Source organism: Chrysemys picta, chromosome 1 (assembly GCF_011386835.1).
Source record: "Chrysemys picta bellii isolate R12L10 chromosome 1, ASM1138683v2, whole genome shotgun sequence".
Lineage (NCBI taxonomy): Eukaryota > Metazoa > Chordata > Testudines > Emydidae > Chrysemys > Chrysemys picta.
In genome coordinates, this window is record NC_088791.1 from 94243019 (window position 1) to 94271018 (window position 28000).

General features: G+C 49.2%; 1 protein-coding gene across 1 annotated transcript; it reads left to right on the forward strand.

Annotated features, from left to right (window-relative positions):
• The first annotated feature begins 316 nt into the window (after window positions 1-316).
• Window positions 317-27941, forward strand: NPTXR (neuronal pentraxin receptor). Its single transcript, XM_042843489.2, has 5 exons — window positions 317-1069; window positions 19627-19849; window positions 20489-20742; window positions 21302-21481; window positions 22321-27941. The coding sequence occupies exons 1-5, from the start codon at window positions 452-454 to the stop codon at window positions 22543-22545; spliced, it is 1500 nt and encodes a 499-aa protein (XP_042699423.2). The 5' UTR covers window positions 317-451; the 3' UTR covers window positions 22546-27941.
• Window positions 27942-28000: the final 59 nt, after the last annotated feature.

The window sequence follows — 28000 nt, forward strand, 5'->3', positions numbered from 1 at the left end:
CCTGTTTGCCCAGGGAGGGGGCTATGCCAGCTCCCAGCTGGGGTGGGGGATTCTGAGGGTTGTTTTGCTCTCCAGCAGCAGCTCTAGGGCTGGTTCTCTTCTCTTTCCCCTCTCACGCCTCGGAGCGCGCGAGCCAGAGCGCGCAAGGCAGGCAGCCCCGGCAGCAGGCTGCGCTCCCCGCCCGGCGCCGCAAGGGTGCGGGGAAGGGCGAGGAGGGATCCGGAGGGGCAGAGTCAGTGACGTGCCCACCAGCCCCCCGCCCCCCAGCCGGAGACACTCGGCGCCGCGCTGGTTCAGGCGGCACAAGGCAGCCGGGGGCTCCTCAGGCAGCGCCCGCTCCGCCTCGCGCTCTCCCGCTCCCCCGCCCGCCATCCCGCCTTGTTTTCTCCTGGCCGGGGCCCCCCTCGCAGCTGCCACCCTGAAGTTTCTGGCCGTGCTCCTGGCCGCAGGGATGCTCGCTTTCCTTGGTGCAATCATTTGCATCATCGCGAGCGTCCACCCTGCGGCCAGCCCCGCCGGAGCTCTCCGGGGTGCTGACAATGACTCCAGCGCCGCCGCCGCCCTGCTGCCGGCCTCCGCCGCCGACAAGGGGCCGGGCGCTCTCCACGGAGCCGGGCAGAGCTTCTCGGGCGGCCCCCAGGACTCCCTGCTGGAGCTGCTCTCCAGCAGCGCCCGGCCCCGCCAGCAGCAGCAGCACCACCAGCAGCTCTTCAGCCGCTTCCTCTGCACGCCGCTGCCGGCCGAGTGCCCCTCCGACAGCCCCCCGCCGGGGGACGGCCCCGCGCCCGCCGAGGACCTCTTCTTCCTGCACGCCGCGGCCGAGCAGCTGAGGCAGACGGCGCTGCAGCAGAAGGACCAGATCCTGAGCGACCAGGAGACCATCCGCGAGCTGACGGGCAAGCTGAGCCAGTGCGAGAGCGGGCTGGAGCTGAGCTTCCAGGACAGCGCCTCTCTCTGGGGCGGGCCCCGGAAAGACACCATGGGCGACCTGCCCTGGGACTCGCCAGCCATGGTCCAGGAGCTGGAGGATGCTGTCCGGTCGCTGAAAGACAGGATCGACAAGATAGAGGCAAGGCGTGAACCCCCTCCCCTCCCATCCTCCCTCAGCCCCCCCCGCCGATCTCCCCTCTTCCCCCTTCTCCCCTTCCTCCCCACTCTGTGCCCCTCAGCCTTTCAGCTCCTACGGCTGAGCCTTCTCCTTCCCCCTTTGCACGGCCCTCGCCAGGGTTTCCCTAGATTGCCAGTGGCGGGACGGGGGGGGGCGGTTAGTGTATTTGAATACTTCATATAATTAAATCAGAAATGTAATGTACTCTGGTAAATCAGACCCAGCCTGGCAAGCCCTGACTGTTGGCTCTGGGAAGTAAGTAGTGTGTGTCTGTGTGTGGGTGGTGGTGGTGAAATGGGGACACAGTATAATGGATTGAATATATATGTGTGTGTGTTTGATTCCTTGCCACCTTTTCTCTGGTTTCTCCCTACTCTTTGATGTGAGCTTTCCTATGATAAATAGCTTTTATTTAAATAAAATAAGTAGCTCTCATAGAATCCACAGATGGAAATTATAGGGATATTGTGTGTGTGTATATATAGATAGATAGATTTATAATATATATACATCATATATATAATACATAGAAATGGATATTTCATGCCCTCCTTTCACACTTCCAGATGCCCCACCAATGTCGGATTGTTCCCCACAGAATATTCGCAGCCTAGTTTTAATTGACTCTCAGGAGATGGGGCTTTCATCACTTCCCTTCAAAGACTATTACTTATGTAAAAGATCTTAGGACATTTTATAGGTATCCATTGAAACATTTTGTAGACATCTCTTCTCCATAAATGGGGACATGTATCCCTTTCAACTCCACCGTCAAGTTTATTTTGAACCCATGTCTCCATTCCCCACATATCAATACTATTAATTACTCAGGGCTAGAGCAGGCCACCAGTGCTCCCACAGAGTAGTATCTCACTTTGCCCATAGTCCTATTGGTGTGGGTGAGGGTAGCAGCATGGAGTTAGTAGGGCTAGATTCTGCTGCCTTCGCACATAATGAGTATTCCTTACTTATCAAGTTATGTCACTGATTGTAATGGGACTGCTTGCAGAGGAAGGCTCTGTACTATTCAGTGGGAGCAAGGTGGCAGAATATGCCCCTAATGATTACATTAATAACAATAATGAATATTCCTTACATAAGAAATAATGAATTATGAAAGTGAGGCCATGGACATTTTTGTTTACACTCAAGAAATGGCCCTGTGTCATTTTCTGCTTGCCTGCAGTGCTATTACTCTTCCTGTCCCTCCTTTGGGGTCACTGCCCGTGTTTCAGTCTCCAGTCTGGTTACAAGTGGATGAAAGCGAGCCTTACCTAAAGACATACAACAGCTGTTCCCCTGGGTGGGTAGGTGTGGGAGGGTCTGTGTGTGGAAACTGAATTCTCATGTTGTTAGTGGCTGGTGGCAATCTCAGAGATGATATACACCTTTGCAAAGTGAGTTAAATGTCTCTTTTCTTTCTGGGATGCCCTCTGGCTAGATCTTGAGCTGGGAGATACTGATGGATTTGTGTACCTTCAAGGGGTGAAATCCTGGCCCTACTGAAGTCCATGACTTTGGTGAGGTCAGGATTTTACCCAAGGTGTGTAGCATGTCATCTGGGTACATTGTGAGGAGACATGTTTCTTATAGCAAGTAAAGGGTTGCCCCTTCCCTGTGGAATGAGCATGGGTTTGCCACTCAGAACCCAAGGATCTCCCAAGATCTGTATGGATCTCAGGAGATCTGCCAGAGGCCAGGGCCATCTGTATAGAAACCTGGGTGTCGTGACTGACTCCATGGCCCACTGATCCCCCTATCTGGATCCCTGGCAAGGGATTTCCCCACCCATTTCTATCTATGAATGAAAAGGGGGCTCTCAGCATGGGAGAGTGAGGTGGGGAGAATGAAAAGTTAACCCAGGCTGATGTCAGAGCCTGTCCGGACTCACCTCTCCACACCAAAGTCTCTCAACCCTTGGAGAGCTCTTAGTGGATTGGGGGGAGGAAGGAAGAGTGTGCCACGAAGACAGCTCATCGTCTTCCACATGGGAAGGGGGAGAGCTATATTTTGGGGGAATCCTATAAGCATAGAATCTAGAGATGGGTGGATGGGGATGATCCCTCTCCCAGAGACACTGTCATCAGGGATAACTTTCTGCATGCAAGAAAGAGAGAAAAGGAGAGAAACACACTTAGGCACATACAGTGAGAGAGAGAGAGGCTGATACACACACAGAGAGAAAGAGCTAACATAACACATGTAGCCACTCAGATTATCCATGCAACAGATGGGCAGAAAAACACAAGAAGAGATAGAGACAAACAAAGATACGGGGGGAGACAGATATGCAGGAAGATGGATGGCGAGACAAAGAGAGAGGCAAGTGCACACACATAGGAAAAGACTGTGAAACACGCATGGAATTACAGATCCACACGGACATGCAGAGTGAGAAGAACTAGTGAGCTCCAGAGAACAACATGCACACAGAGGAGAGAAAGAGGCACACATAGGAACAGAGGGAAAGACTGTCACACACATGGTGCGAGACAGACACACCAAGGGACAGAGACACACATGCAAGGAGACAAAGACCCATCTAGAGAGAGAGCCAGACACACCATACCCATAGAAACCTCCCAGAATGGAGAGACACATGGGCAGAGGGTCAGAAAGGTGCAAAGACTGAGTGAGAGAAACACAAACACAACTGGACACAAACACAGAGGCGTAGAGAGGAAAAGTCTCTCTCACACACACACACACAGAAGGACAGTACAACACACAGAAACCCAGAGAGAGTGAGTATACATGATGATGGGTGTACATTACATTTCATCTCATTGATCATCATGAGATGACAAAGTGGGTAATGTGATGCCTTTTAGCTGTACCATTATGTGCCATGACATAAGTCACAATTCTTTGCTTCCAAAAAGCAGCTCTCCATTTCAGGAGATGGTGGGGTGTTGTATAATATATGAGCTATTTTGACCTGTTTCCTGTGATTTCAAATGACAGTTTCAAGGGATGGTCTAGACAGTATTTGGTCCTGCCATGAGGGCAGGGGACGGGACTCGATGGCCTCTGGAGGTTCCTTCCAATCCTAGAATCTATGAATCTATGAGGGGCAAGGTGAGGGAAGGTACTGTCATTGCGGGACCTTCCTTCTTCTGTTTCTTTATTTCTATTTGCACTGACATAGTAAAGAGAGGGAGACAGATATGTACAGAGAGGGCCAAATTCTGCTCTCAGTTGCACCAGTGAAACTTGAATAGCTTCAGTGAGTATACAAATTAGTATTGCAGAGACACACAAACATGTAAAAGTATCCACTTGATGATATGAGGCTAATATCAATGCATCAAAGGATGGTGGCAAGTGGACCAAGAGTGTGCTCTGTATTGTATCTTCTGGGAGTCAAGAGTGTTTATACTTTGCAATAAATTCTCAGCACCTCACAGACCCCGGCCAAGGGATCAAGCAATTGAGTAAATAGGGTAGTATGTCACAGACAGGTTGGGATAAGGCTTCCCTCGCTCTAGCCTGAAAACCATGTCAGTTAGAACTTACTGTATGTGATGGCTAATATAATATTAAACCCTAGAAGTCAGAGGTGGAGACAGTCTATTAGATTACATCTAATCTCCGTGCTGCAAGGCTGTCACCTGTAGTATACTATCCAGTTGTTTGTCTGATGCAGTACGAAATGTCAGAAACTATTGAGCTTCTCCACTTCCCCTGGGGGAGGCTATTCCACATTCTGAGATTTCACTGTTACTAGAGAGCCCACACAATGGGCTTGCACTGGTCACACCTAATAATGGGGGGAGGGATAGCTCAGTGGTTTGAGCATTGGCCTGTTAAACCCAGGGTTGTGAGTTCAATCCTTGAGGGGGCCATTTAGGGATCTGGGGCAGAAAATTGGTCCTGCTAGTGAAGGCAGGGGACTGGACTCAATGACCTTTCAAGGTCCCTTCCAGCTCTATTAGATAGGTATATCTCCATAATTAGGGTGAGCAGATGTCCTGTTTTTAAAGGGACAGTCCTGTATTTAAGCCCTACTGCAGGTGTCCCAACTTTTTCTTAAAAATGGGCAAATTGTCTTGTATTTTCTGTCTCCCCCCTCCCCCGTCAGTATTGGCGGGTCCTGCTGCTGGCCGGATCCCTGCTTGCCAGCCGCCCGCCTACCAGCAGTGAGTGGGGGCGGTCCAGTGGCCAACGATGGAGGTGGGTATGCAAAACTGGTGGTGGGGCAAAGATGCAGCGCGTGGGGTCGGCTGCTCCCCCTGCTGGTCCATCAGCGCAGCCCCTGCTGCGTGCCAGTTCTCGGCCAGCAGGGCCCTGCCCCCCATCCTGTTTCTGGCAGGCACAGGCTGCAAGCTGTGAGCTGCAGTGGCTGGTAAGTGAGGGCAGGCGCCATGTGGTGACTGGTTACATGTCGCCTCTTCTGCCAACCCATCGGCCCTTTATGTGCTTCCCTTCTCGCTGTCCTCTCCCTGCTTTGCCCCTTCACCTTCCCAACCCCGCTGCTCTTCCATTTCCTCCCCGGCAGGACGCGTCCCACTCCCAGCGCTGTGCGGAGAACCAGCCCCTGATCAGAGCACTCAGCTCACCAACAGCCTGGCCAGCAGGCTCCTTCCTTCCCCCACTGCCTCTTGCTGGACCAGTGCCCCAGGAAAGCCCAAGACCCTCTGGCCCGGGGCACTGGCCAGAAGGAGCTAAGCCCTGCATGTGCCAAAGCCCTGCACAGCTCTGGCATGGGGAAGCCTCTCCGCCCCTCAGCTAAGCTCTGGATTGGTGGCAGGGGGAGGGGAAAAGCAATTTCTGGTCTGCTCATGCCCCGACCCTGCAGGTTCCAGAGCAGCCCCCGGGGCAGGGGCTTAGCATCCTCTTCACCCCCTCCCCATGCCCCCACGCCCCAGGGAGCGCGGGATTGCTCTGTCCCCCCAGGCACCCTCCTCTGCTGAGCCATCTCTCTCTGGCCGGGTTCACTGAAGCCCCTGCAGTCAGGTTCCCTGGGTCCTGGTGCACAGTGCATCCTTAGGGCTTAACCCCTTCTGGCCCGCACTGTAGCTGGGGGACAGGAGGCAGCTGGGTTATGTCGGTGGCCAGCAGCAGCCTGGAGGTGTTAGCTGCCTTTATACTGTGCGTGCAGGAAGGGACAAGCTGCTTCCAGCCACATGGGAGGAGGTGAGGGGAGAGAAGAGCCCTGCAAAAACACAGGCCAGATCACCCCTTCCCCCCTCCCTGCCACCCCTGCGGCTGGAAGCAGCTCCCATCCCTGCCCTCCTGCACAGTGTGGAAAGGCTGCTGCTGGCCACATTCTGGTGTGAACCGTGGCAGAAATCTGGGGAGGGAGGCAGGTGACCCTGCATGCCCCCACCCCATCTGTTGCCTCGGGAAGATGCGACGCCAGATACCAGGACAGGCAGGTCCGTCCCGGGGGCCCAGCCAGGCATGGAGGGCGGAGAGCACTGGGCAGGGAGGGGTGGGTCAGTTGGTCACTCCCCCTCCGTGTACGGGAGTGAGTGTATGTCACCCCGCCCCATGTGTGTGGGGGAGGTAAGGGTATGCATGTCTCCCCTCCCTGTGTGAACCCTAAAGCCTTAAAGATAAGGTAAATAAAAAGAATCCAACTACGCAGTATTTCTTTTTAACAGGGGCTCAGTCAACTTGTTGTTAATTTGAACATTTGTCCAATTGATTGCCATTGAACTCGCTTGAATACGAGTAATTTTACCAGGTGTCCTGTATTCAGGATAGGGAAATATGGTCACCCTACACCTAATACAAGACAAAACATCCCATTATGAAGCAGAAAAATGATAGTCCCTCTTGACCCAGCTTTATTAGTCAGCCTCTAAAATACTGCATTCAGTTTTTGGCACCTGATGCCAAGAAGAGGGCAGAGGAAGAGGAAGATGTCAGCAACTTGGAGGAAGCAACCAAAATTATTGGGAATGGGAATGATTGACCAAAGAAGGAAGATTGAAAGAGCTGAGCATATAACAGACCACAAGCATTTGAAAGGTGTTGCTTTTAAGGAGGGGGAGGAATTGTTCAGTGTGGGTGTCACTAGGAGCAATAGGATAGAATTGAGCAAAGGGTAAACTTCACCTGAATCTTACGAAACATTCCCTAAGGGCAAGATTTCTTAGCCTGTGGAACAGTCTCCCAAGGAAAGTAGTGGAAGCCCCAGAAAGTTGGCACTTTTAGATAGGATTGGACAAAGCACTAGAGGATAAACTGTATGGGGAATATTCTGTACTAGTTGGAGATGAGGGGGGGTTGACCTAATATGTCTCTTCTAATTGTAATTTCTATGCGTTTCCATCCAGATTGTGGTGCCGGGTTGTGTCTCTGCACCTCAGCTTCCAGTTTTATTTGCTTTCTGCTAAGGATTTTTTTAAAGATAAAAATTCTGTGTGTGTGTGGGAGGGGGATATAGTGGGGGGAAAGGGTCAATTGGTGGGGATATGTCATGGCAGAAGTCTTTCTTTGGGACTGACAGTGCTCTTGGAACTGAATAAGGCATAGAAAAAGAGCTGTTCCCTGCCGTCAGGAGCTTAGGGTATGTCCAGACTACTCGCGGGATCGGCAGGTAGCGATCTATCTATCGGGGATCGATATATTGCGTCTCATCTAGACGCGATATATCGATCCCCGAACGCGCTTCCGTCGACTCTGGAACTCCACCAGGGCGAGCGGCGGTAGCGGAGTCGACAGGGGAGCCGCGGCCGTCAATCCCGCGCTGTGAGGACGGGAGGTAAGTCGAAATAAGATACGTCGACTTCAGCTATGCTATTCCCGTAGCTGAAGTTGCGTATCTTACATCGACCTCCCCCCCCCCCACCCCAGTGTAGACCAGGCCATAGTCTCAATAGACAGACAAAACCAAATATGCTGAGAGACTCATAGGAAGGTTCTGTCTTAGAGCATCTATCTGGTAACAAGCACATTCAGTGACAGTCTTTTTATTGACATGGGTTAACATTTGCAGGTTTTGCAGGAGAAGTGAGTTTTGGGAGGGATTTGAAAGAAGATTATTAATATAATCTGAATGCTGTTAGTGTGGCTGTCAGACATAACAGGATTTATTGGCGCTTTAAAAACCCCTATTAAGTAGTTTCATTCTTAATTTTTTTTAAAGTGATTTAGCTGTGGTTAGACAGGCTGGCTTGATAATCCTGGAGGCTGGAATCCCCTATCCCCAAAGAACAGGGGCACAACTGACAGAAGCAGTAACACTTCCCAGGCACACCACCCTCAGCAACTGTGCACCCCGGTCGCTCTGGAGAGACCCCTACCAGCTGAGGGTATCCTTGGGCCTTTCAGTCCCCAGCCTTCCTGCTGAGAGTGCAGATGGAGAAGAGGAGAACAGCGTCAGTTGTGTTGGATTTGTGTGTGGAATGTGGACACCTGTCCACTAGCGAATGGAATGGGTTACCTCACTCATTTCACCTAGGCTATTAGACAGCCATTGTCAGATGGGAACAGCTCTTCCGGCACTACCAACCTCAGACTAAATTCAAATTGATGCCTAGAGATAAAATCTTCTATAACCAATTCCTTAATCCCTCTAGCCATTCAGTCTGCCAAGCTAGTCTTCCTTTCTTCTTCCTGTGCAGTATGTTTTTCTCATTTTCTCACGTTCTCTCCATGTCTCTGTAGACACGCACACATACCTATGCGTGGGCATATATTCTTGGCTTGCAAAGCCAGTGATGCCAGAGGCACCAGTTAAATTATTTTAATTTCAGCCCCAAATTTAAGAGAGAACAATTGACCTTAACCCAATTTGCTGCTTTCAGTCTGTGGAGCCTTCTCCACTGCTACACTCAGCTGAGATGGGTAAAGGAGGAAGGGAAACAGACAGGCCAATCCAGAGTTTTATAAGGGAACTAATCCTTATTAAACCACAATACTATTCTATACTAAACACCCAGTAACTACCATGTCATTGTTTTTAAACTGTAATGTTTTGGCCCATTACATAAATTACTAGCGTACCTTTGTCTAAGGGAATCTGCTATGGAGAGAAACAGGCACATCCATCCCATTTCAGTTCATGGCAAACCAGAGACATTGGGCCTCTAATCAAGAAAAAAAGATCCTAAGTGGACAAAGCCTATTATGTCACATCTGGTCCACTCTCCACCCCCACCTCCACTGTAAGGTGGTTCTCTACATCTACGGTACATCCCTTGTGGTTTTGTCTTGGTGAGTTTTTAGTGACTTCAGCAGCAGGGCTTTCTACTTCTTCCCTGAGAGACTGGTCCACAGTCTAACAAGCCTCTCTGATAGGAATGGTTTCTTGTCATTCATATGGAGCCAGTGTACTGAGGCAGTGCCCAGCCCCAGGCTGCAGAGTGGCTGTGGAAAGGCTGTGCTCAGGCTAATGCAGTCCTAAAGCTGCAGTAGCACCTGTGGCCATCTCCAGGGGGGAGAGGAGGAGGGGGGGGGAATCCACGTAGGAGCAGAATCTCTTTTGCTATGTGTACGTACAGTGCCTAGTAAAATGGAGCCCTAATCTCAGCTGGAGCCTCTAGGTCCTACTGTAATAACAAGAATTCTCCAGCCCCATTTTTTCCACAAACCACTTCAATCCCACCTGCCCCCTGCATGCCAGTGTGCATGGGTCCCCACAAAGCTGAGCTCCCTTTATGGACCTCTGCCACACCCCCTTGCACAGTGGAACCACAATGGTGTTGCTTCCAGAGGAGTCTCTGCAAAGACAGGAGGAGGACTGGTCCCATGGCTCCCAAGCTGATGCAATCTAGATTGAGAGGTTTCACATGAGTATATGGGGCATTCGTCCTTGGTCCTGTCCTCTTTATCTTAGCAGTTAAGGTGAACATATTGGAGGGAGGGGATGGGAGGGGGGAAATTGTAACAAAATCAGTGGGAACAGATTTTGTAATGCATTAGCTAAATGAGGGGCTTTGATCTCCTTATATAAATGAAAGTGCATTTGCTTAACAATGAATAAAAACCAATCAAGTCCCAGATTCACAGACTCACAGATTGCCAAGGTGTTGGCTTCTCCCCCATCCCCACTCCAGACGTTGACATTTAACGTGACTAATATTAACTGGCAAATTTCAATCTTTTTGTTGGTTTGGCAGCACAAAAGCATAACGAAGCCCCCGCTGCCCACCCCCTTGCTGCCCTCGCTTTGGCAGATGGGAAGCGCTGAGCTCAATGAACAGCTTTTCAGAATTCGTTCCGTATATTCCCTCCTCCCAAAAGGTCAGTGGTAAATAACATCAGTGCAGCAGTTATGGCTTTGAAGTAATTTGGTTTGAGGGGAAAGGTGCTAGATTGGCAGCCCTGGAAACTGAAATCTCCATCATAGGCACAGCTCAGCCAGCGGCAGTGAACATTTCCAGCACACCAATGTATCTCAATGCTGACAATAGGGGAAGCCTTTAGGTTTGATGTGGGGAGTTCAGTCTCTGTGGCCCTGTCAATCCTGGGCCTCTCTGGTGAGCTGGGATGATGGCTTTGTGCTGTGAAAATCTGTCCCACTAGGAATGGGATTGAAACACCCTTCAGCTAATTCTGCACAAGCCACTGAACACATGTCAGGAGGTTTTTATTTCCTGGTCCACTGGCCTGGGACCAGACTGGAACTGCTGACCTGGAGGCGAAAGGCTGCGTGAACCATTCACCATCCAATGGTTTGGCAAATATATTTTTGTCTCTTCCCCCAAAGAGTGAGGCTAACATGATAGTTCCAGGGAGAGCTGTAAATGATGTCCTCATACTCCAGAAACCTCCTGACTTGCTTCCCACCTGGGCCAAGCAGATTTCTTATAGGAATAGCCAGACAGATCCCACTAGTCAATCCCGGCTGCTCCTTACCCTCTCCTAGGAGATGAGCTAACCCTGAGGAGCCTGTCCAAAAATCATGCTCCTTGCTGACAACCCCAGGCATGCGCCAAATTTTGAGGTGCAGGAGCCCTTGCTGGCACCTCCCAACCTAGCACAAACCTTCCCATCTGCCTGACCCCCCCACCTCTACGTGAAAGGTAATCTAGAGCAGAATCCTCTCTAACACTCCCAGGGACAAGCACCTTCATCCAAAACCCCGACCAGCTTCTGAAGCCCTCTCTCCTTGCAGTGCCAAACTGACCCTCTCACGGCTTCTGAAATCTTCCCTCCCCGCCCTCCAGAGACAAACCCTCTCCCAGCTGCCAAAACCTTACTTTCTGCTCCACAGTGACAGTTTCCATTGTCTCCTGCCCAGTTGCCAAGCCCTTCCCACCCACCCCTGATTTCTGTTGCTTTCTGAAGTTGTCTGGGGCTCCGCAGGTCTGATTTTGCACTGGCCTCTGCTAGGTTGGTTGATGTTCTCTGCTAGGGAACTGGATTGACATTCCTACTGTCCCTTTCAGTCAGCACACAGGGAAAGTGGTGACAAGTGAATGTTCTGTGTGCGGGCAGGTTACGCTGGCTCGTCATCCCATACGCTGACAGTGCCAGAGCCAATACTGCAGTCTTGTTCTCCTCAGATCGGATACAAGAGCATCTTTGTGGCCCTTCCAGGAATCAGTGGAGTCAGGGGAGGGAGGGAGAGGAACAGATAAACTGAGATAGAGAGATCAATACAGAAAGAGAGAGAAAAGGTAGGGGAGAGAGACAAAAATAATTAGTGAGAGAATGTGGTATGAAGGGAGCTAGAGAAAGAGAGAAAAGTTTCAGAGAGAAATGGAGGAAGCTGCCAGAAGAAAGAAAAGACGTTACAGAGAAAGAAAGGAAAGAAGGAAAAGAAAGAAAAGGCAGTCAGTCAGAGGGAACAAGGAAAAGAAACAAACCTTTATTGATCAATGTAGGGCAGATTGTCATGATGCTAACAATGGTGACAAGAGCTAGTCCTCTTTTCTATTAACAGATGGAGCTGAACATGAAAACAGGGACTTGGCATTTAAATCCAGAGCTAGAACAATCGAAGGGTGTAGCAGACAGTATCTCTGCAGCCTTTGTAATATCCAAGCAGCCTAAATGGATTAGAAAAGCCCTCAAAATCCGCAGCAACAGTAATAGTAAATAAATAAATAAAAGCTAAAACCAACAGGGAGCACAAGTAAATAACCCCACCAAAACAAAGCAGGGCGCCCCACACACAAACCTGATCATAAATTATGCCTCTCATGGGCACGTAAATGACTCCTTCAGCTTTCCCTCCTCTCCATCCGTCCCACTTCCCTGCTGTTCCTTTCCTCAGCTTTCTCTTCTCCTTTCTGTGTCTTTATCAATGTGTCATTTTGCCCCCACAAAAAGCACCATGTGCCCAATGGGGAGTAACTAGAAGTAATGGCACAAAATTGAGCAAAGGGAAAATGTGACTGGAGATCAGGAAATGTGTTCCTAACAGTGAGAACTTCAAAGCCCGTAGAATAATCTCCCAAGGAAAGTGGTGGGAGCCCTGTTGTTTGGGACAATTAAAGCTAGAATGGAAATACCACCAGGGAATAGATTTTAGAAGACAATTCTGCATTGGCTGGTGGCAGGGGGTGAACCTAGATAGCATAATAGATCTCTTTTATCTTTAATGCTTACAATTCTATGACTGTAATTGCAATTAAAGCATCTTTTGCCCTGAAGGAGGCCAGGATAGAGAAGTACTCAGCAGGCAGTTGACTAAAGAGAGAATTCACCCCCCTCTAACCATCACCTCTTTACTGATGGAGCATTTTCTTGTTAATTCATCTGTATTCTAAAAGTATGTTCTATGCCTCATTTTACCCACAGTGGGGATGTTTTTTCCCTTGATAGAATAACCAGAGAAGTGATGTAGTTTGTGATGTTTTTTTTAAAATGATTATTATTCAAAAAGAGGTTCTGTTTATCACTGGCTTAGCTTAAAAAGCCCAGCAGAGGCAGCCGATCTTCTCTCACCTACCAGGTTGCTAGGAAGTCCATCTCTCTGCATGAGTCTTTGCCTGAAAGTCCTGGAATTGTTGCTCTATTATTAATTCTATTATTATTAATGCAAAGAAGATGAGAAAGACAGATGTTCACCAGTAGCCCTCGCTGCTTTTTCTCAGGAAATAGATTGTGTGGAATATGCCTTCCTGATCCTAGACCATCCCAGTTCACCATTCCAGAGAAAGGAGACACACCAAACACACTGAAGGGCAGGATTCCATGCTGATTTCTGATCTGAGAGGAGACAGATCTTTGACCTAGCAGAACAAGGCATAGCAAGATCCAGTGGTTGGAGAATGAAGTCAGACAAATTTAGACTAGAAATAAGGTCGACATTTTTAACAGTGAGGGTAATTAACCAGTGAATAAATTACCAAGGAATGCGGTGGATTCGCCATCACTTGAAGTCTTTAAATCAAGACTGGTTATCTTTCTCTCAAATGGAAGTTATGAGCTTGATTCAGGAATTACTGGGTGAGGTTCTCTGGCTTGTGTTTTGCAGGCGGTCATACTATTTGACCATGAAGGTTCCTCCTGGCCTTAAACTCAATGAATCTAATGATTGACTAAGGTGACCTGCAAAACTTAATATTAAAAAGAGCTTGTGCCCTTTCTTTGCTTCTTTTGGATCAGAGCTGGTTGGCAAATTTCTGACCAAACATTTTTTCATCAGAATTTGCTGATTCACCGAGTCAAAATATTTTGCCAGGTAGGTTTCAAAACTGCCTCGTTTACCATCAGATTGCCCCCTCTTGGCTCCTCAGCAGCCTGCCTGCTGGACTGCCCAGGGCTGGAGACCCCAATACTTCCTGGGTCTGCAGCTTCAGGGTAGCTCGCCAGACTGCCTTGGGGCTGGGAAGCCCAGGGTTTCCAGAGCCCATGGCTCCATGGCTTTACACAAGTCAGACTGCCCCAGGGTAGAGGCTTCATTTGCAAAGAATTTCAAAATGTTGGGTTTTCATTCCTAATTGGAATGAAACCAGATTTCATAGTATCAAAATCCTGTGTGAAAGGGGATTCCCTTTCCCCCCCCAGCTCTATTGATGATGAATAAAGAAGGCCTGAAAGGGTGTGTGAGAGAGGTTTCTGCTTGTTTGTTTACATTAAAAATTCAGGCCTTGTCTGCCCTGGAAAACTCTTGAACTAGTGACTTCACACAGCCAGCAGAGAGGAGAAGGAGATTTTAGTCAGACTGTTTAAAAACCCTTTGGACCAGACCATCAACTGAAGAGCTGGCTCTATCATTTTAGTTTGTTTATCTGGACACCTACATCACTCCTATGACTAGTGAAGATTTTGATGAAGGAACATCCTTGTTAAAGTTTCAACACCACCCAACACTTCAGTCAAGGTCTGAGAGCTCACAACATACATGATCTGAGACCTGCAAGAGCTCCTGCACCAAAGCCTGGAAGGGGGGCAAAGAATGCCGAACACTGATCTCCCTTTGAGGGGAAAAAGCCCATGTGTGGATTAACTACATGAAGAAGCTGTTCTAGACACCACTAACTGAAGAGAGCAGGAGTGAGGAAATGCAATATGTACCTGAGGACACTAGCGAGAGCTTAGGGAAGAGCTGGTAAGAGGAGAAGGAGGTGGAGGCGCTGTTCCATTTGTATAGGTTTGCTTGAATGGAGTCCACTTTAACCCTGCAGTCTGTTTGCTTATTTCAATCAAATTACACAGAGCTGCTTTGTTTTAAATTTCCGGGCGTGCTAATGAGTTCTTTTGTTGCTGCTTTGCTTGAATAGCTCCTATTCCAAGTCTGTGCTTCCCTTGGTAGTTAGTTTTGTTGCCAGCAGTGGGAAGGCTGCATGCAAGACATTCCCAGATAGGGTCTCCTACCAGTTTAAACCTTCCAGTTAGACTCCCAGACAGGGGGCCTCTCAGGGTTCCCTCCCCACTCTGAACTCTGGGGTACAGATGTGGGGACCCACATGAAAGACCCCCTAAGCATATATTCCACCAGCTTAGGTTAAAACTTCCCTAATACACAAATTCCTTTCCTTGTCCTTGGACGGTATTGCTGCCACTACCAAGTGATTTAAACAAACATTCAGGGAGGGGCCAGTTGGAGCCCTATCCCCCCCAAAATATCCCCCCAAGCCCCTTCACTCCCTTTCCTGGGGAGGCTTGAGAATAATATACCAACCATTAGGTTAACAAAGTGAGCACAGACCAAATCCCTGGTTTTTAGGACACTGAAAATCAATCAGGTTCTTAAAAGAAGAATTTTATTTTAAAAAAAGTAAAAGAATCACACCTGCAAAATCAGGATGGAAGATAACTTTACAGGGTAAATAAAAAGATTTAAAACCAAGAGGATTCCCCTCTGATTCTGCTTCCCAGTTACAAAACAGACAATGCCAGTTATTCCTCGCTAGGGAACCAGAAGTGCTGCTGGCAGTGATAATAGGAATCAGTCAGAAATCTACTTTTGCTGGCCTTTGCAGAAGCTTCTAGTCTGTGAAAATACAGGAAGCCACCACCCTGTGACAGTTTCCAATGAAGCAAAGCAGGAAATGGAGAATTTTCTCTGGATCCCTTTCTTAGCCCACATAGTAGTGGGGTGCCTGTTGGCAGTGCAGTCTGGGCTCAGACCAAGCCAGTTCGCAGTAGAACAGCCTGAAGGCCCATCAGTTTCCTTAACATCTAAGCAGGGTGGAAGGAAAATAGCTTGTTTAAAAGTTTTTTTCTGTTGATGACAAATGGATTTTTGAACAGTGTGAAAAATGTGTTTGAAATGGTTCCAGGAAGGAAAAAAATCATTCTGAGTCATTTGGTTGATGAAGTTGAAAATTCCACACACACAAAAATTAAAACAAATTCATTTCATTCAAAATATGTATAGAAAGTAGATCCCTTCTTTTTCAACCAGCTCTACATTGAAACTCTCATTGAACATTAACATTCAGTTTCTAGGCTTTAGGGCTGTGGAAGAGACCTTCAGAACACAGACCCAGTGCAGTCTGGAGTGAAATAATAATAATGCTATCTATAGGGAGGTGGTGTGGACTAGTGGTTAGAGCACTGGACAGGAGACCTGGGTTCTATTCCCAGCTCTGCTGGGTGACTTGGGTAAGTCACTTCACCTCTCTGTGCCTCCATTTCCCCATCTGTAAAATGGAGACAGTTACGTAAAGTGCTTTGAGATCTATTGATGAAGAGCATTAGACATTGCGGCTGCTGCTATGTTGCAAATGCTGCCCCAATCCTGTCAGCACTGATGGTCTTAAGTACAGTGGAACTAATTGCTGTGGGTTCCGCTGTCAAGTGGGTGGAAGGCAGACATGTATAGTGACCCTATGTCAAGGTAGAGGTGCAGTGAAGTGGCCTGGGGATTCATAGGAGCATAGGAATTGCCAGACCATCTACCCCAGTATCTTGTCTCTGACCACCAGATGCTTCAGAGGAAGGTGCAGGAACCCCATAGATTCACCACTGCATGCCCAGGGGTCTCATCCTCTATCACAGCCCTGCAGAGGAGCAGCTTTGGCCCAACCCACCACGTGGTGTGTACAGAGATTCCTTTTCCATTCCCTTCTGCTCATTGATCCTATACACAAAGCAGACTTTTGGTCTTGAGAGTGGCATTAAGAGCTCCTGTTCCGGTCACTGCAGGGTTGATTCTAACCCTAAAGATGTCAGTTTCAGTTATGAACTCTTTCATGTCTCGTCCTTTTATCAGACCTCTAGCTACTCTGAGATTGTGGGTGGAGTTGGGGATTTTTGGTGGGGCGTGAGTAGGTCTTCACCACTCCCCCTGCCGTAACCTATCCCCAGTCAGACCTCAGAGCACAGCAACTGAAAGAGCTAGTACATGGCCTGGGATAATGGAGCCTGTTTTATTGTGAGGAAAAGATTTGCTTGGGCGTCAGAATTATACCCCAAATTTTCCAAAAGGGCCAAAGGATCCTTAACCGGACAAGCCACTGGAGAGGGGCAGAAGCGACATTGCTGTAACTTCTCACTAGAGGCGGGTGGAAGGGACTTTCATGTAATGCTTCATTGGAGGTGGGTGGAAGGTGCTCAGGTTAATATCCCAGCTGGTCAGTTAATGGTATTTTGTGTCCTTCCTCTCTCTAGCCTAGGTCTGTAACAGGAATTATCAATTGAGGGATGTCTCAATAAGGAAGGTTTTTCCAACCATCAATACTTCTTGCAAATCCAACTCTAAAAGAGGCAGGAGGCTTCGATGGAAAAGCAGGACAGATTTACATGTGTATAAAAACAGACCAATACGCCATAGGCAGGGGTGGGGCAGGCAGGCAGAGATGGATTGGTTACATGTAAACAGACAAACTAGGTGGGTGAGGAAACTGTGCTCCAGACACCTGGAAAGAGAGCAAGAGACAGAGTCAGTGTTTGATCTTTCAGGTCAGTTCCCCTGCCCCGGCACATTTTTCTTCCTCGCCTGCCACTTTGAGCCGATATCAGCGCTCACCTGAGCTGGTCGTACTCCCAAATGCCCTCTCCCCAAGTCATTAACTAAGCAGTGATTATCCAGAAGCCTTGAGTGCCATGACCTCATCTCAGGCCAGCTCTGGGGGGCAAAGGCTGAGCATCACAGCTGTTCAACTTCTTTCCCACCCGACCCCGCGTCTTAGGAGAGCCTAAGCTTAACATAGCAGGAGGGGTACACGGGGGAAATAAAAGAAGGTTGTTTCTCTGGGGGAAGAGAATGGGAGATAGCATGAGGCAGCTCCTCAATTCCACATGGTCAGGAGGAGGGCTGGAACAGGAAGAGGGTGGAAGGTGACCACAGTTAGCCACACACACATACAGACACCCCAGCCCTGGCATAAGTAGCCTTGAGAGGATTTGTGAAGCCCAGCACAAAGGGAGGCAGAGAGTGTAAGCTAGTCCAGGGAAGAGCTGATATTTGAGGGGGAATGCATCCCGGCAGCAGCCACCTCACCTTCCCCACGCTGGCATTAAGAGCAGGAGGCATGTGGGATGGTGTCGAGGACTGACTCCCACAGCACCATCTGCCATCACCAAACTGATTACATAGAGGAGGCAGTACATTTTAGTCTAAGACAATACCTTGCCCTCGCAAACAAGATCACCTGGGGATGGGTTTGAATCGGACGGTTTCTCTGGCTGAGCTGACCCCTTCTGCCAGAATGGGCAGGGTCATAGACAAACGCTGTGCAGCAGGGCCCCCAAAGGGCAACACCTTTTCATTCAGCTCTCCCCTCTCACCCCAGCTTCCACCACCACAGGGTAATACCATCCCCTTCTCCCACTGACCTGGTGTCCACAAGGAGCCTGCAGGATGATGGTTGGGTCTTTTGAAAGTGCTGTAACGTCTTGGGACATCCCCTCAATGTTCCTGACCAGGATTTTGCAATAGCCAAACCAGAGCCTGCCTCAAAGAATCCTATGCAGGTTATATTCTGCGCCTGGTCCGTGGGAAGGTAGGACTTCGGGAGTTTGGGGTGTGGACACCTGTGCAGCACAGGCATGATCTGTAAATCTCAGTGCTGGGATTTAAACTCCCAGTAACCGGAGACACTGTAAGTGTGGCCACTACACCCCAAGTTTCTGTTATACAAGTTAATACACACCCTGGTGGGGAACTTTACCAGCTGGGGCCTTATCTCCTGTCACAGGTCCTCCCCCCACTTTGCCATGTACTACCTGCTGTGACCTCACACACAACCACACAGAGAGAGCAGCGACTGAGCTGAGCTAAGAGGATTACAGCTCCACTTTGTGATGTTACAATGACAGTCGCCTGAAAGTCGGAGATGAGAGTGGCAGGGAGGGGACCTCTGATCTTTCGTTGCTCAGCCCCAGCCACCGTTATAGACTCAGAGCCTTTTAAGGTCAGAAAGGACCATTGTGATCATCTAGTCAGACCCCCTGCACATCGCAGACCACAGAACATCGCCCACCCACTCCTGTGATAGACCCCCTAACCTCTGGCTGAGTTACTGGAGTCCTCAAATCATGATTTAAAGACTTCAAGTTACAGCAGATTCACCATTTATACCAGTTTAAACCAGCAAGTGACCCATGCCCTGCGCTGAAGAGGAAGGCGAAAACCCCCCAGAGTCTCTGCCAATCTGACGCTGGAGAAAATTCCTTATGGCGATTTGTTGGACCCTGAGCATGTGGGCAAGACCCACCAGCCAGACACCTGGGAAAGAATTCTCTGAAGTAACTCAGAGCCTTTCCTATCTAGTGTCCAATCCCTGGCCATTGGGGAAATCCTCACAAAATTTCCAGTCACAGTCCCATGGTGATGGTCTCCTGAGAAAGTTTGTCCAGGGAGAGAACGGACGTCCGTGGAAGTCCCTTTCTCTATTCAACCCCAAGGTAACAGGGAAGGATCATGAAGGGTAACCAGTTGACATGCTTAATGTCAGAGATGTTTGTAATGAAACTAATGGAGTCTCTTAAAGGTGAGGTTCAAATTTAGATGGAGGCTCCTAAAGGTGAGGGTCACATGAAGACTGAGGGCCTTAAAGACCAACCACTTTGACTTGGAAGTCCAATGCTTTATCCCCAGGTGTCTCTGAAGTGATGGTGCTAGATAATTTGTTTTCATCTTTGTGGTTATGTTTATCCCTGATTTTTGTCTTTCTTCCTTTCCCTCTTCCCTCCCCGTTCTCCACCTCTCTTCCTGAGTGCAGCAGGAGCTCCCAGCACGAGCCAACATCTCCACCTCCTCCTCCCCTGTGCTGACCCGAGATGTGCTCCACACCAAGATGGAGGAGATAGAGGAGCAGCTCCTCTCCAAGATACTGTCTCTGGAGAAAGAACGCTCCTCTGTTACCAGCAACAATGACCAGCAGCAACAAGAGGTGGAGAAAGAGCTGAGCGTTCTCCAGAGCCGAGTTTCTGAGTTGGAACAGGGTCAGTACTGGTAGGGGAGAGTCTGATTAAACCATGATATGCTCCTGGCTGATTCAAAAAATCCTACCCTCCATCTGCCAGCTATGCACATGTGGGTGCCTCACTGTTCTTAATCAGAAGGAAGGGTAGACGTTTTGGGCTAGAAATGAAATACTGTGTCACTCTAATGATTATTTATCAGTGTACAAATAAGTGGAAACACAGCCTGTGGCTAAGGAGATTACAATCTAACCTGGACTCGGGCCAGGTTCAGATATAGGGCACAGAGTCTGAAGGGCCAGACATGGAGCGGTGAGGGTGTTCTTTCAAATCTCTCCTATGCACTGTGCTCACTGCGCTATTGCTGCTGGGCCTGTCTGATTTCACCAGGCCCTTTCAATGCGGCCTTGTCTAGCCCACGAAACAGAACTACCACTGACAGTGGCTGTTAACAGTTGCAGCTGAGTTGGTGCTGTACATGGGGGCAGGATGGTGCTGAGCTGCAAGTGCTGTCAGTGGCCCTTGTCAGCGAGGGTTCTATTCTGTAGGATTGATTTTAGTGTTGGATTGGTTTAATTCTCAGTGTTTCTATGTGGGACAGTCCCACTGTTACTCACCTGTAGCCCTGTTTCTTTCCCCCCTCTTCTTTCTTCACTCAAGAGCACCCAGGAGCACCAGACTTTAACCCTCCAGATGCCTACAAGGTGACCATCCCCGTACGGACCAACTACATGTATGCACGCATGAAGAAGAGCCTGCCGGAGCTTTTCTCCTTCACAGTCTGCATGTGGCTGAAGTCCAAAGCCTCCTCAGGGCTGGGCACTCCTTTCTCCTATTCTGCTCCTGGGCAAGCCAACGAGATTGTGCTGATGGAGTGGGGACACAACCCCATGGAGCTGCTCATCAACGACAAGGTCAGGAGGGGTTAGAGCCTCTGAGGTGGGAGCATAGGCGTGTATGCCACCCTTTCCTGTGAGTGGGGGGGGAAGGAGCCTCCCACCCTACTCCCAGTGATGGGGATTACCTCCATGCTTCCCCTTGTCCTGGAGAGGGGAGAGGCGTGTCTACCAGACCATGTTGTTTCTAACTCAGACACCTTATCTACCCACCCCTGCTCTTCCCTTCTCCCTGCTCCCTCCCCCTCCCTTTTCCTACCTTTCCCTTCCTCTCTTATTTGCCTCCTTTCTTTTTCCCCTCTCTCCACCTCCTTCCTCCTGAGGGGATCCTCATCTTTCCAGGCACAGTCCTGAGGATCTATCCCCCCCCAACCTAACATCTCCCTTTCCCCTCTGCACTATCCCTGAACATCAGGCTGCTGTGTGTCAGAGCCAGTGGGAGAAGGTCTGTGCAGGACTCCTGATCTGCTGCTGCAAGTGACTGCTGGGAGAGATTGTCTCACAACATCCCAAGGCTGCACTGTGGGTTGTAAGGCAGCCCCATGACATTCCTGGTTTGTTTTTGTTTTTTTTTAAGGTTGCCCAGCTGCCCCTGAATCTGAAGGATGGGACATGGCACCACATCTGCATCGCTTGGACCACCCGGGATGGCGTATGGTGGGCATATGAGGATGGTGAGCAGCGTGGGTCCAGTGAGAACCTGGCCGCCTGGCATCCCATCAAACCCCACGGGGTGATAATCCTGGGCCAGGAGCAGGTGGGTTGCAGTTGCTGCGTCATCTTGGGAACAATTAACCTGGTGTCTGGGGAATATGCACAGCCTTTGGGGTATTTGTAAGCCTCAAAAGCAGAAAACTCGTGTCCCCTCTAGCACTCTCCCCGGACTGCAGCTACCACCCTATTTGGAGTTGGTCAGAATAGCTCCTCAGCTGATCAGAGGGACCATTGTTGATTGATGCAGTGTCCACCTCCCACAGCCTCTCCTCAGGGGTGGTGGTGGGGTGGGGACTGAGGATACTGCCTGTGTCAGCCCTACACAGCAAGAGCCTGGGTTCTCTTTGGAATCCCCTCCCTGATTGCTTCCAGGCCAAAGCTCAGTTATAGTCCCCAGATGGTTGTAGAGCACCTGGGAGTTTGGGTGGGAGTTCGCTTGGCAATGCTGTATTCAGCCTTCAGCCATTGTCAGCTGGGTGCGTTTACAGTAACAGCCCCTACGGATCACACACACAGCCTGGGAAAGGGGATCCTCCAGAAGAGAAATCTGAGATAGTCAGGAATACTGCAGTGGCCATATTCATTCATTGTATTCGCTCTACCCTTGTCTGTCTCTCTCTCACTTTCTCTCCATGTTTCTCTCTCTTTCATTTGTTCACTCTTGCCATTTAATCTCCTTTGTTTTTTCTCCATTTCTGTCTGTTTCTTCTTTTCCCCTCTCTATTTCACCTCTTCTCTCCTCTCACTTTTCCTTTCTCTCCCTCTCTCTTTCCTTTCCCCTCGTTTCATTTGTATGTCTCTCATTCACTGTCTCTCCCTCTCACTTTCTACCTTTTCCCTGTTAATGGGCTGATACCCCCCACCCTCAATGTGCTGGTGCAGGATACGTTGGGCGGGCGATTTGACGCGACCCAGGCCTTTGTCGGCGAGATAGCTCAGTTCAACATATGGGACCATATCCTGACACCCACCGAGATCCTGGGCCTGGCCAACTGCACCTCCCACCTGCAAGGCAACGTGATCCAGTGGGACGACGAACTAGTGGAGGTCCTTGGGGGCGCCACCAAGTGGAGCTTCGAGATGTGTGAGGAGAGGATGAAGGCCTGAGAAGCCTCCCCACCCCCACCCATGGAAAGGAGCATGACAGCGACGTCCCCTGCCTCCACACCACCTAAGGAACGAGGCGTCAGGGATCCCCTTTTTCCCAAATAGAAACATCTTGAGTTCTGAATCCACGCGGGGAGGAAGGTGGGAGGGGCAAGAAAACCATCTGAACTCAAAGAAATTTGACGCTGTTTGTTTTATTGTGCCAGTTAAGGCCTATTTGACTCGTAACAAGTAAGTGGCAAGGTCCTCCACCAACCATCCATACAATGGCACCACCAGGGGGCTGCTCTGGTGTGGGGATGGGGGAGCCATAGGTACACTGGGAACTCCCGAGCCAACATTTCCCCTCTATGCACATCCTGTTGCTAGCATCGCCAGTCTGGCGTGGGTACTGGGTGGAACTGCAAAGGCCGTAGAGCCTAGCTGGGGGTCACTGGTCCTGGGGAAGCCATTGGCTGACTGGGAACACCCAAGCTAATATTTCTCTGATCACTCCATATTCCACTGGGAGTGTCACAGTGATAAACCCTCCTTCAGATATTAGCTCCATGGTCTTGCCAGATGGGATTCCCCTTGGATTCCCCCGTCCCCTATAGCTACTAACACCTGAGTTCCACAGAGGACTTAACAGGTTTTGTTCATTTCCTCTTGCCACAAATGGGCCAAACTCATCCTGGGTAGAACTTAATGCTTTAAGGCTGAGTTTGTCACAGCTGCCTAGGGGCATTTGGATGTTCAAATCCAGTGGTTCTCAAACTTTTGTACTGGTGACCCCTTTCACACAGCAAGCCTCTGAGTGCGACCCCCGCTTATAAATTAAAAACACTTTTTGATATATTTAACACCATTATAAATGCTGGAGGCAAAGCGGGGTTTAGGTTGGAGGTTGACAGCTTGCAACCCCACAAGTAATAACCTCGCGACCCCGTGAGGGGTCCCGACCCCCAGTTTGAGAACCCCTGCTCAAACCCCATTTAGTTTGAGCTTCGACATCCTGTAGGCAGATTTGAGAAACTCAGACTTAATATTCACTACATGAAAAAGTCTTGTAGCCTCTGAACGATGGGGGACAAGAACAAGCCCCTGATTGATTCTCAAAAGCTGTCCCATTTCTGTTTCCTTTCTTAAAATAGGATTGTTCATTCCCTCCACTGCTCCTGCATCCCCTTTAATTCCCCTGAAAAGGAGACTGTCAACGCAAAACTAGATTCATTCCACTGTCCCAGGCCGTGGTGGAGAGCTCACAGTGGGAGGAAGTCAGCCTGAAATAGGGGGGAGGGTGATGCAAGGAACTCCCTGCCTGGGATCAGTCCAGTCTCAGAAGTGAATGGTGCTGGGTAGGGGAAGGGTGAAAGCAGAACTGGGTAACAGCTGGTGCAGCCTCAGTGTGCTGGAGCTGTGGGCAGACTGTGTGGACCCCACCCCCTCCCCGCTGTGGAGCATGCAGTGGGGGCACTAATTGCCTTCTCCTGGAGGTGCGCTCTCCCCTCAACCTGGTACAATTTGCAACTGCCTGCAGAAGCAGGAGGCAAATCTGTCCCACAGACTTAAAACAAAAGCCCTGACTGTGTTACGCCTGCTAGCCCCTCCTAGTACTGAAGCCAACAGAGTTAGAACATGCGAAGGGCTTGAGTACCCCAGAAAGTTTTGCTAGTTTAACTGTACCAGTATAGTTAAAGTAGCAAACATAACAAACTAACCCCAACTATAGTGTGGATGCAGTTATACTGGTATCAAAATACTTATACTGGTATGGCTTATTCTGGTTCAGGAAGCAGAATAAGCTTTGCTTGTATAAAGCACTTTATACTGGTACAAGTGTAACTACTTTAATTAAAAAAATCACACACATCCTCATCCAACATTGTTATCCTGTAAAGCTTTTAAATGTGGACGAGGCCTTTGACTGGGATTTGCAAAGGAGCCTAAGGGAGCAGGCACTCAGCTCTCATTGAAATTCAGTGGGATTTGGGCACATAACTCCTTTAGGCTCGTCTGCAAATCCCAGCCTGATTGCCTTATTCTCACTGATGCAATTTGTTTGCTTTTTGCATGTCACTGAGTTGGGACCATGAAACAAGCCTAGTCAGTTTCACTTTCTGCTTTAGTTAGTTTCACTTCCTAATTCCCATACCCTAGCCTGATGCTCTTGTGTTGGCTTTCCAATAGGCTGATCCTCCTTGAAAAACATTGCTTTTCCCCCCAATGCCCTGACATTTGTAATAGTAGATTTTGTTAGGCCATGCTTTTACCACACTTAAATGCTGGGCCTAAAGCTACTTGACAGCATTGCCTTCAACCTATTACTGTCCCTACCCATCAACCCCTCCAATCCCAGTCAATCAAATATATCTTCCATCCTCTTGGAAAGCAGGTAGTTACAGCCAATAGGATGGGTGGCAAAGCTAATGCCAACTTTACTGATACTTTTTTTATGTATAGCTATATTTATATAATATGACTCAAACTCCATCTCATCAGCAAACCCTTTTTATTGCTAAGAATACAGTAAATGCAAACACACACACACACACATTTATACTATATAGGGAGTGGTGATAGCCACATGAAAGATGCATTTATCAGGCACTATTAGCTTCCTTCACTGCACTCTGCCCAAGAAGCCATCTCCATTAGAAATACTTCTAACATTCCAAACCTCTGAAGTGATTTAAACAGCTGCCTTTAAAAACCAGCCAACCTGCCAAGAAATGTTCCCTAATTCTTCCTGCTCTAGAGGTGGAATGTTCCCCTCACCAAAATTACAAAGCTGGAGGCTCGGGATGCCCACCCACGGACAAGGTCCAATATCTTGGGCCACACCAAAGTTAAAATCAGATACTTTTACCACTGACAAGGAGTTTTTGTTTCCAGCTCTAATAGATCAGGAGGTAGCTTGACCTCAGAATCATGATGTGATGGTGTATTAGAAAGGCCTTTTAGAGATTTTTAAAAAGCACAAGTTGACCTTTCCCTCTGGGCGGTAAAAAAGTAGATGGAAACAGCACAAGGAACTTCCTTTGCACTGGGGGAGAGGGACAGGGGAGCTGCCCAGCTGGGAGGCCGCACTGTTTGCTCAGGGCAGGGAGAGAAAGGGGAGTGCTCCCTCTGCTTTTAGCAGGGGGGATGGAACTGTGCTCTGTCCTTTAATTTCACCCCGCCTTTGAGACTTGTACAGTTAGACTCCTGGTATGCAGGGAACCTGACTACAGGCAGAGGGATACAAGATAGTTCCAATAATGTTGTTAAAACCTCTCCACTATTTCTTAAAGCATTTTTCTGTGGCCTAAACAGACTCTCTGATGAGGCGGGGTGATCTGAGTGTTCTGTTGGTATTGAATTAGAATGACCTGAATAACTCGCTCAGAGCCGTGCCACCGAGGAATAATGTGGTCATCCCATGCTGATCAAGCCTCTCTACCACACCAGCATGCGTTCTCTTTCTGTGCTATATATGTCATATCTACTGTGTGTATGGAGAGATTGAGCCAGATTCAACTCTGGCTTATGTTAAAGCAGCTCCATTGTAGTCAACTCAGTTTCATTTGCACCCGGTCCAAATCTGATTGGCTGTAGCATAGAAACTGGTGTGTTCTCTCTGAGCCAATCAGAATGCAGCTTTTCAAAACTGGGATTGCTTCTGGGTGGTGTGTTCCTTTGCTCAGCCTTCTTTCCCCACCCCCCCAGCCATGCAGGGATTTGGGGTGGGCATGTCCCACTTGCAGCCAGGGCTGGGAAGCAGGCAGACAAAAAGCAAACAGTGATCCCAAATCTTTCCCCCTAAAACAAGTTCAGGGCCTGATTCTTCTCTCTCTGGCACCAGCCTGATGTAACTCCACTGACTTGACTGAAGTTGCTTTAGATTGTCACTGGTATAGTGAGAGATGAATCAGACCCTTTGGGGTCTGAAGGCTTCATCTTGTATTTTATCTGACCCTGAACACTTAGATGCTGAGTCAGTAACCAGCTGTTCCCCCCCTCTGCTGCTGGAAAGGCCTCAGTTACAGCCCTTGGTGGGAAAAAGTGAAGCAAGCCATTACACCCTGGTCTCAGGGTTGCAACTAGAGTCTCTTCTGAAATACAGCCAATATGTTTCCTCTTTCCATTTGGCCGACAACCTGCATTTCCCCTCATCACTGACTCCCCTTGGCAGGCTAGGGGCAGAGGGTATTTTCCTTCGTGGGAGTGCTCATGGTTGGCTGTTGCACCTGCTTTGCTAGACTCTGTGCTGCCCTCTGGTGGAGGATCTTTGGGGCAGAAAAGGTTCTGCATATCAAGTTCAAGGCAGTTGGGAGTAGGGCAAGGGCTAGCATGGCTTTGTTAGCTAGGGCACTGCTTTCCCGTGCTGCCCACCAAGTGGTGGGTGCCACCTCTGTGGTGAGCAAACCAAAGGAAAGGGGGAAGAGATGCTCCCTTGGGCATGTTTCCCAGATCATGGTCAACAGCTTGTGGGGAGATGATGTTAGAGAGCAAGAAGGAGAGTAGGTGGAATCCAAGATGAATTCCCTGGGGCCAGAGTACAGAAATGAAGGGAAAACACTAGCCCAAGGGATAGATAGTCCAGTCCTGAGTAGTCATACCTGCTCCATAGCCCCTTTACTTGCTAATCGCATGTGGAGGTAGCCTGCCTGTGCTTCTTAGCTGCTCAGCATACCACAGCAGGTGTGGGGGGAAAGGGGAGTTGAAGATGGACTTTCACCAGAGCACAGGGAAAGAGCCAGCACCCTTAGAGGGGAAGAGGCTTGGGGGCAGGGGAGTGGAAAGCTGCTGGACTTGAAGCTGCGGGTGGGGGAGTTCATTTTCCTTTGGAGTGCCTGATCACTCAGTGTTTCCAAGCTGCGTGAAGCCACTGATGTCTGCATACACGATTGTGGGGGGGAGGTGGTATTTTGGGGTTTTGTGATTGCTCGTGTCGTGTTTTGCTTCCCCCTCCTCAAAACCTTCCACTTTCCGTGTCTGGTGGTTCCACCTGCTGGATCTTTTCCCTGTTCTCTCTCAACTACCCAGGGTGGAAAAATGGGGGTGCAGGGGAGATAGACAAACACATTGTTGTTTCCTGGATTATTCTAGTATCTATTCTTACTGGATCCCCTGCCTCTCCTCCAGCTGCCCTATGCTCACACCGAGATGCAGCTAACCCCTGCTGGAGGGAGGGACGTATTTGGGGGGGGGGGGGGAGAGGCTCAAACACAATCATATTCAAATTGTAAAACACTGTGATCTTAGTGCAGCATGACTGAGGGGAAAAACCAACTACGCCAAGCCGCTCTCGCTCTCTCTCTCTCTTTTGTACATCCGTGACATGAGATTCCACGTGCACACGTGTGTATATGTATCATATATATTTTTCTTTTGTAAAGCTGATTGTGAACAATAAACGTGATGTTTACGTTTGATTCCCTCTGGGGGCTTAAGAACCATCCAGTGACTTGCCAACTTGGGGCAAAGGTGATGG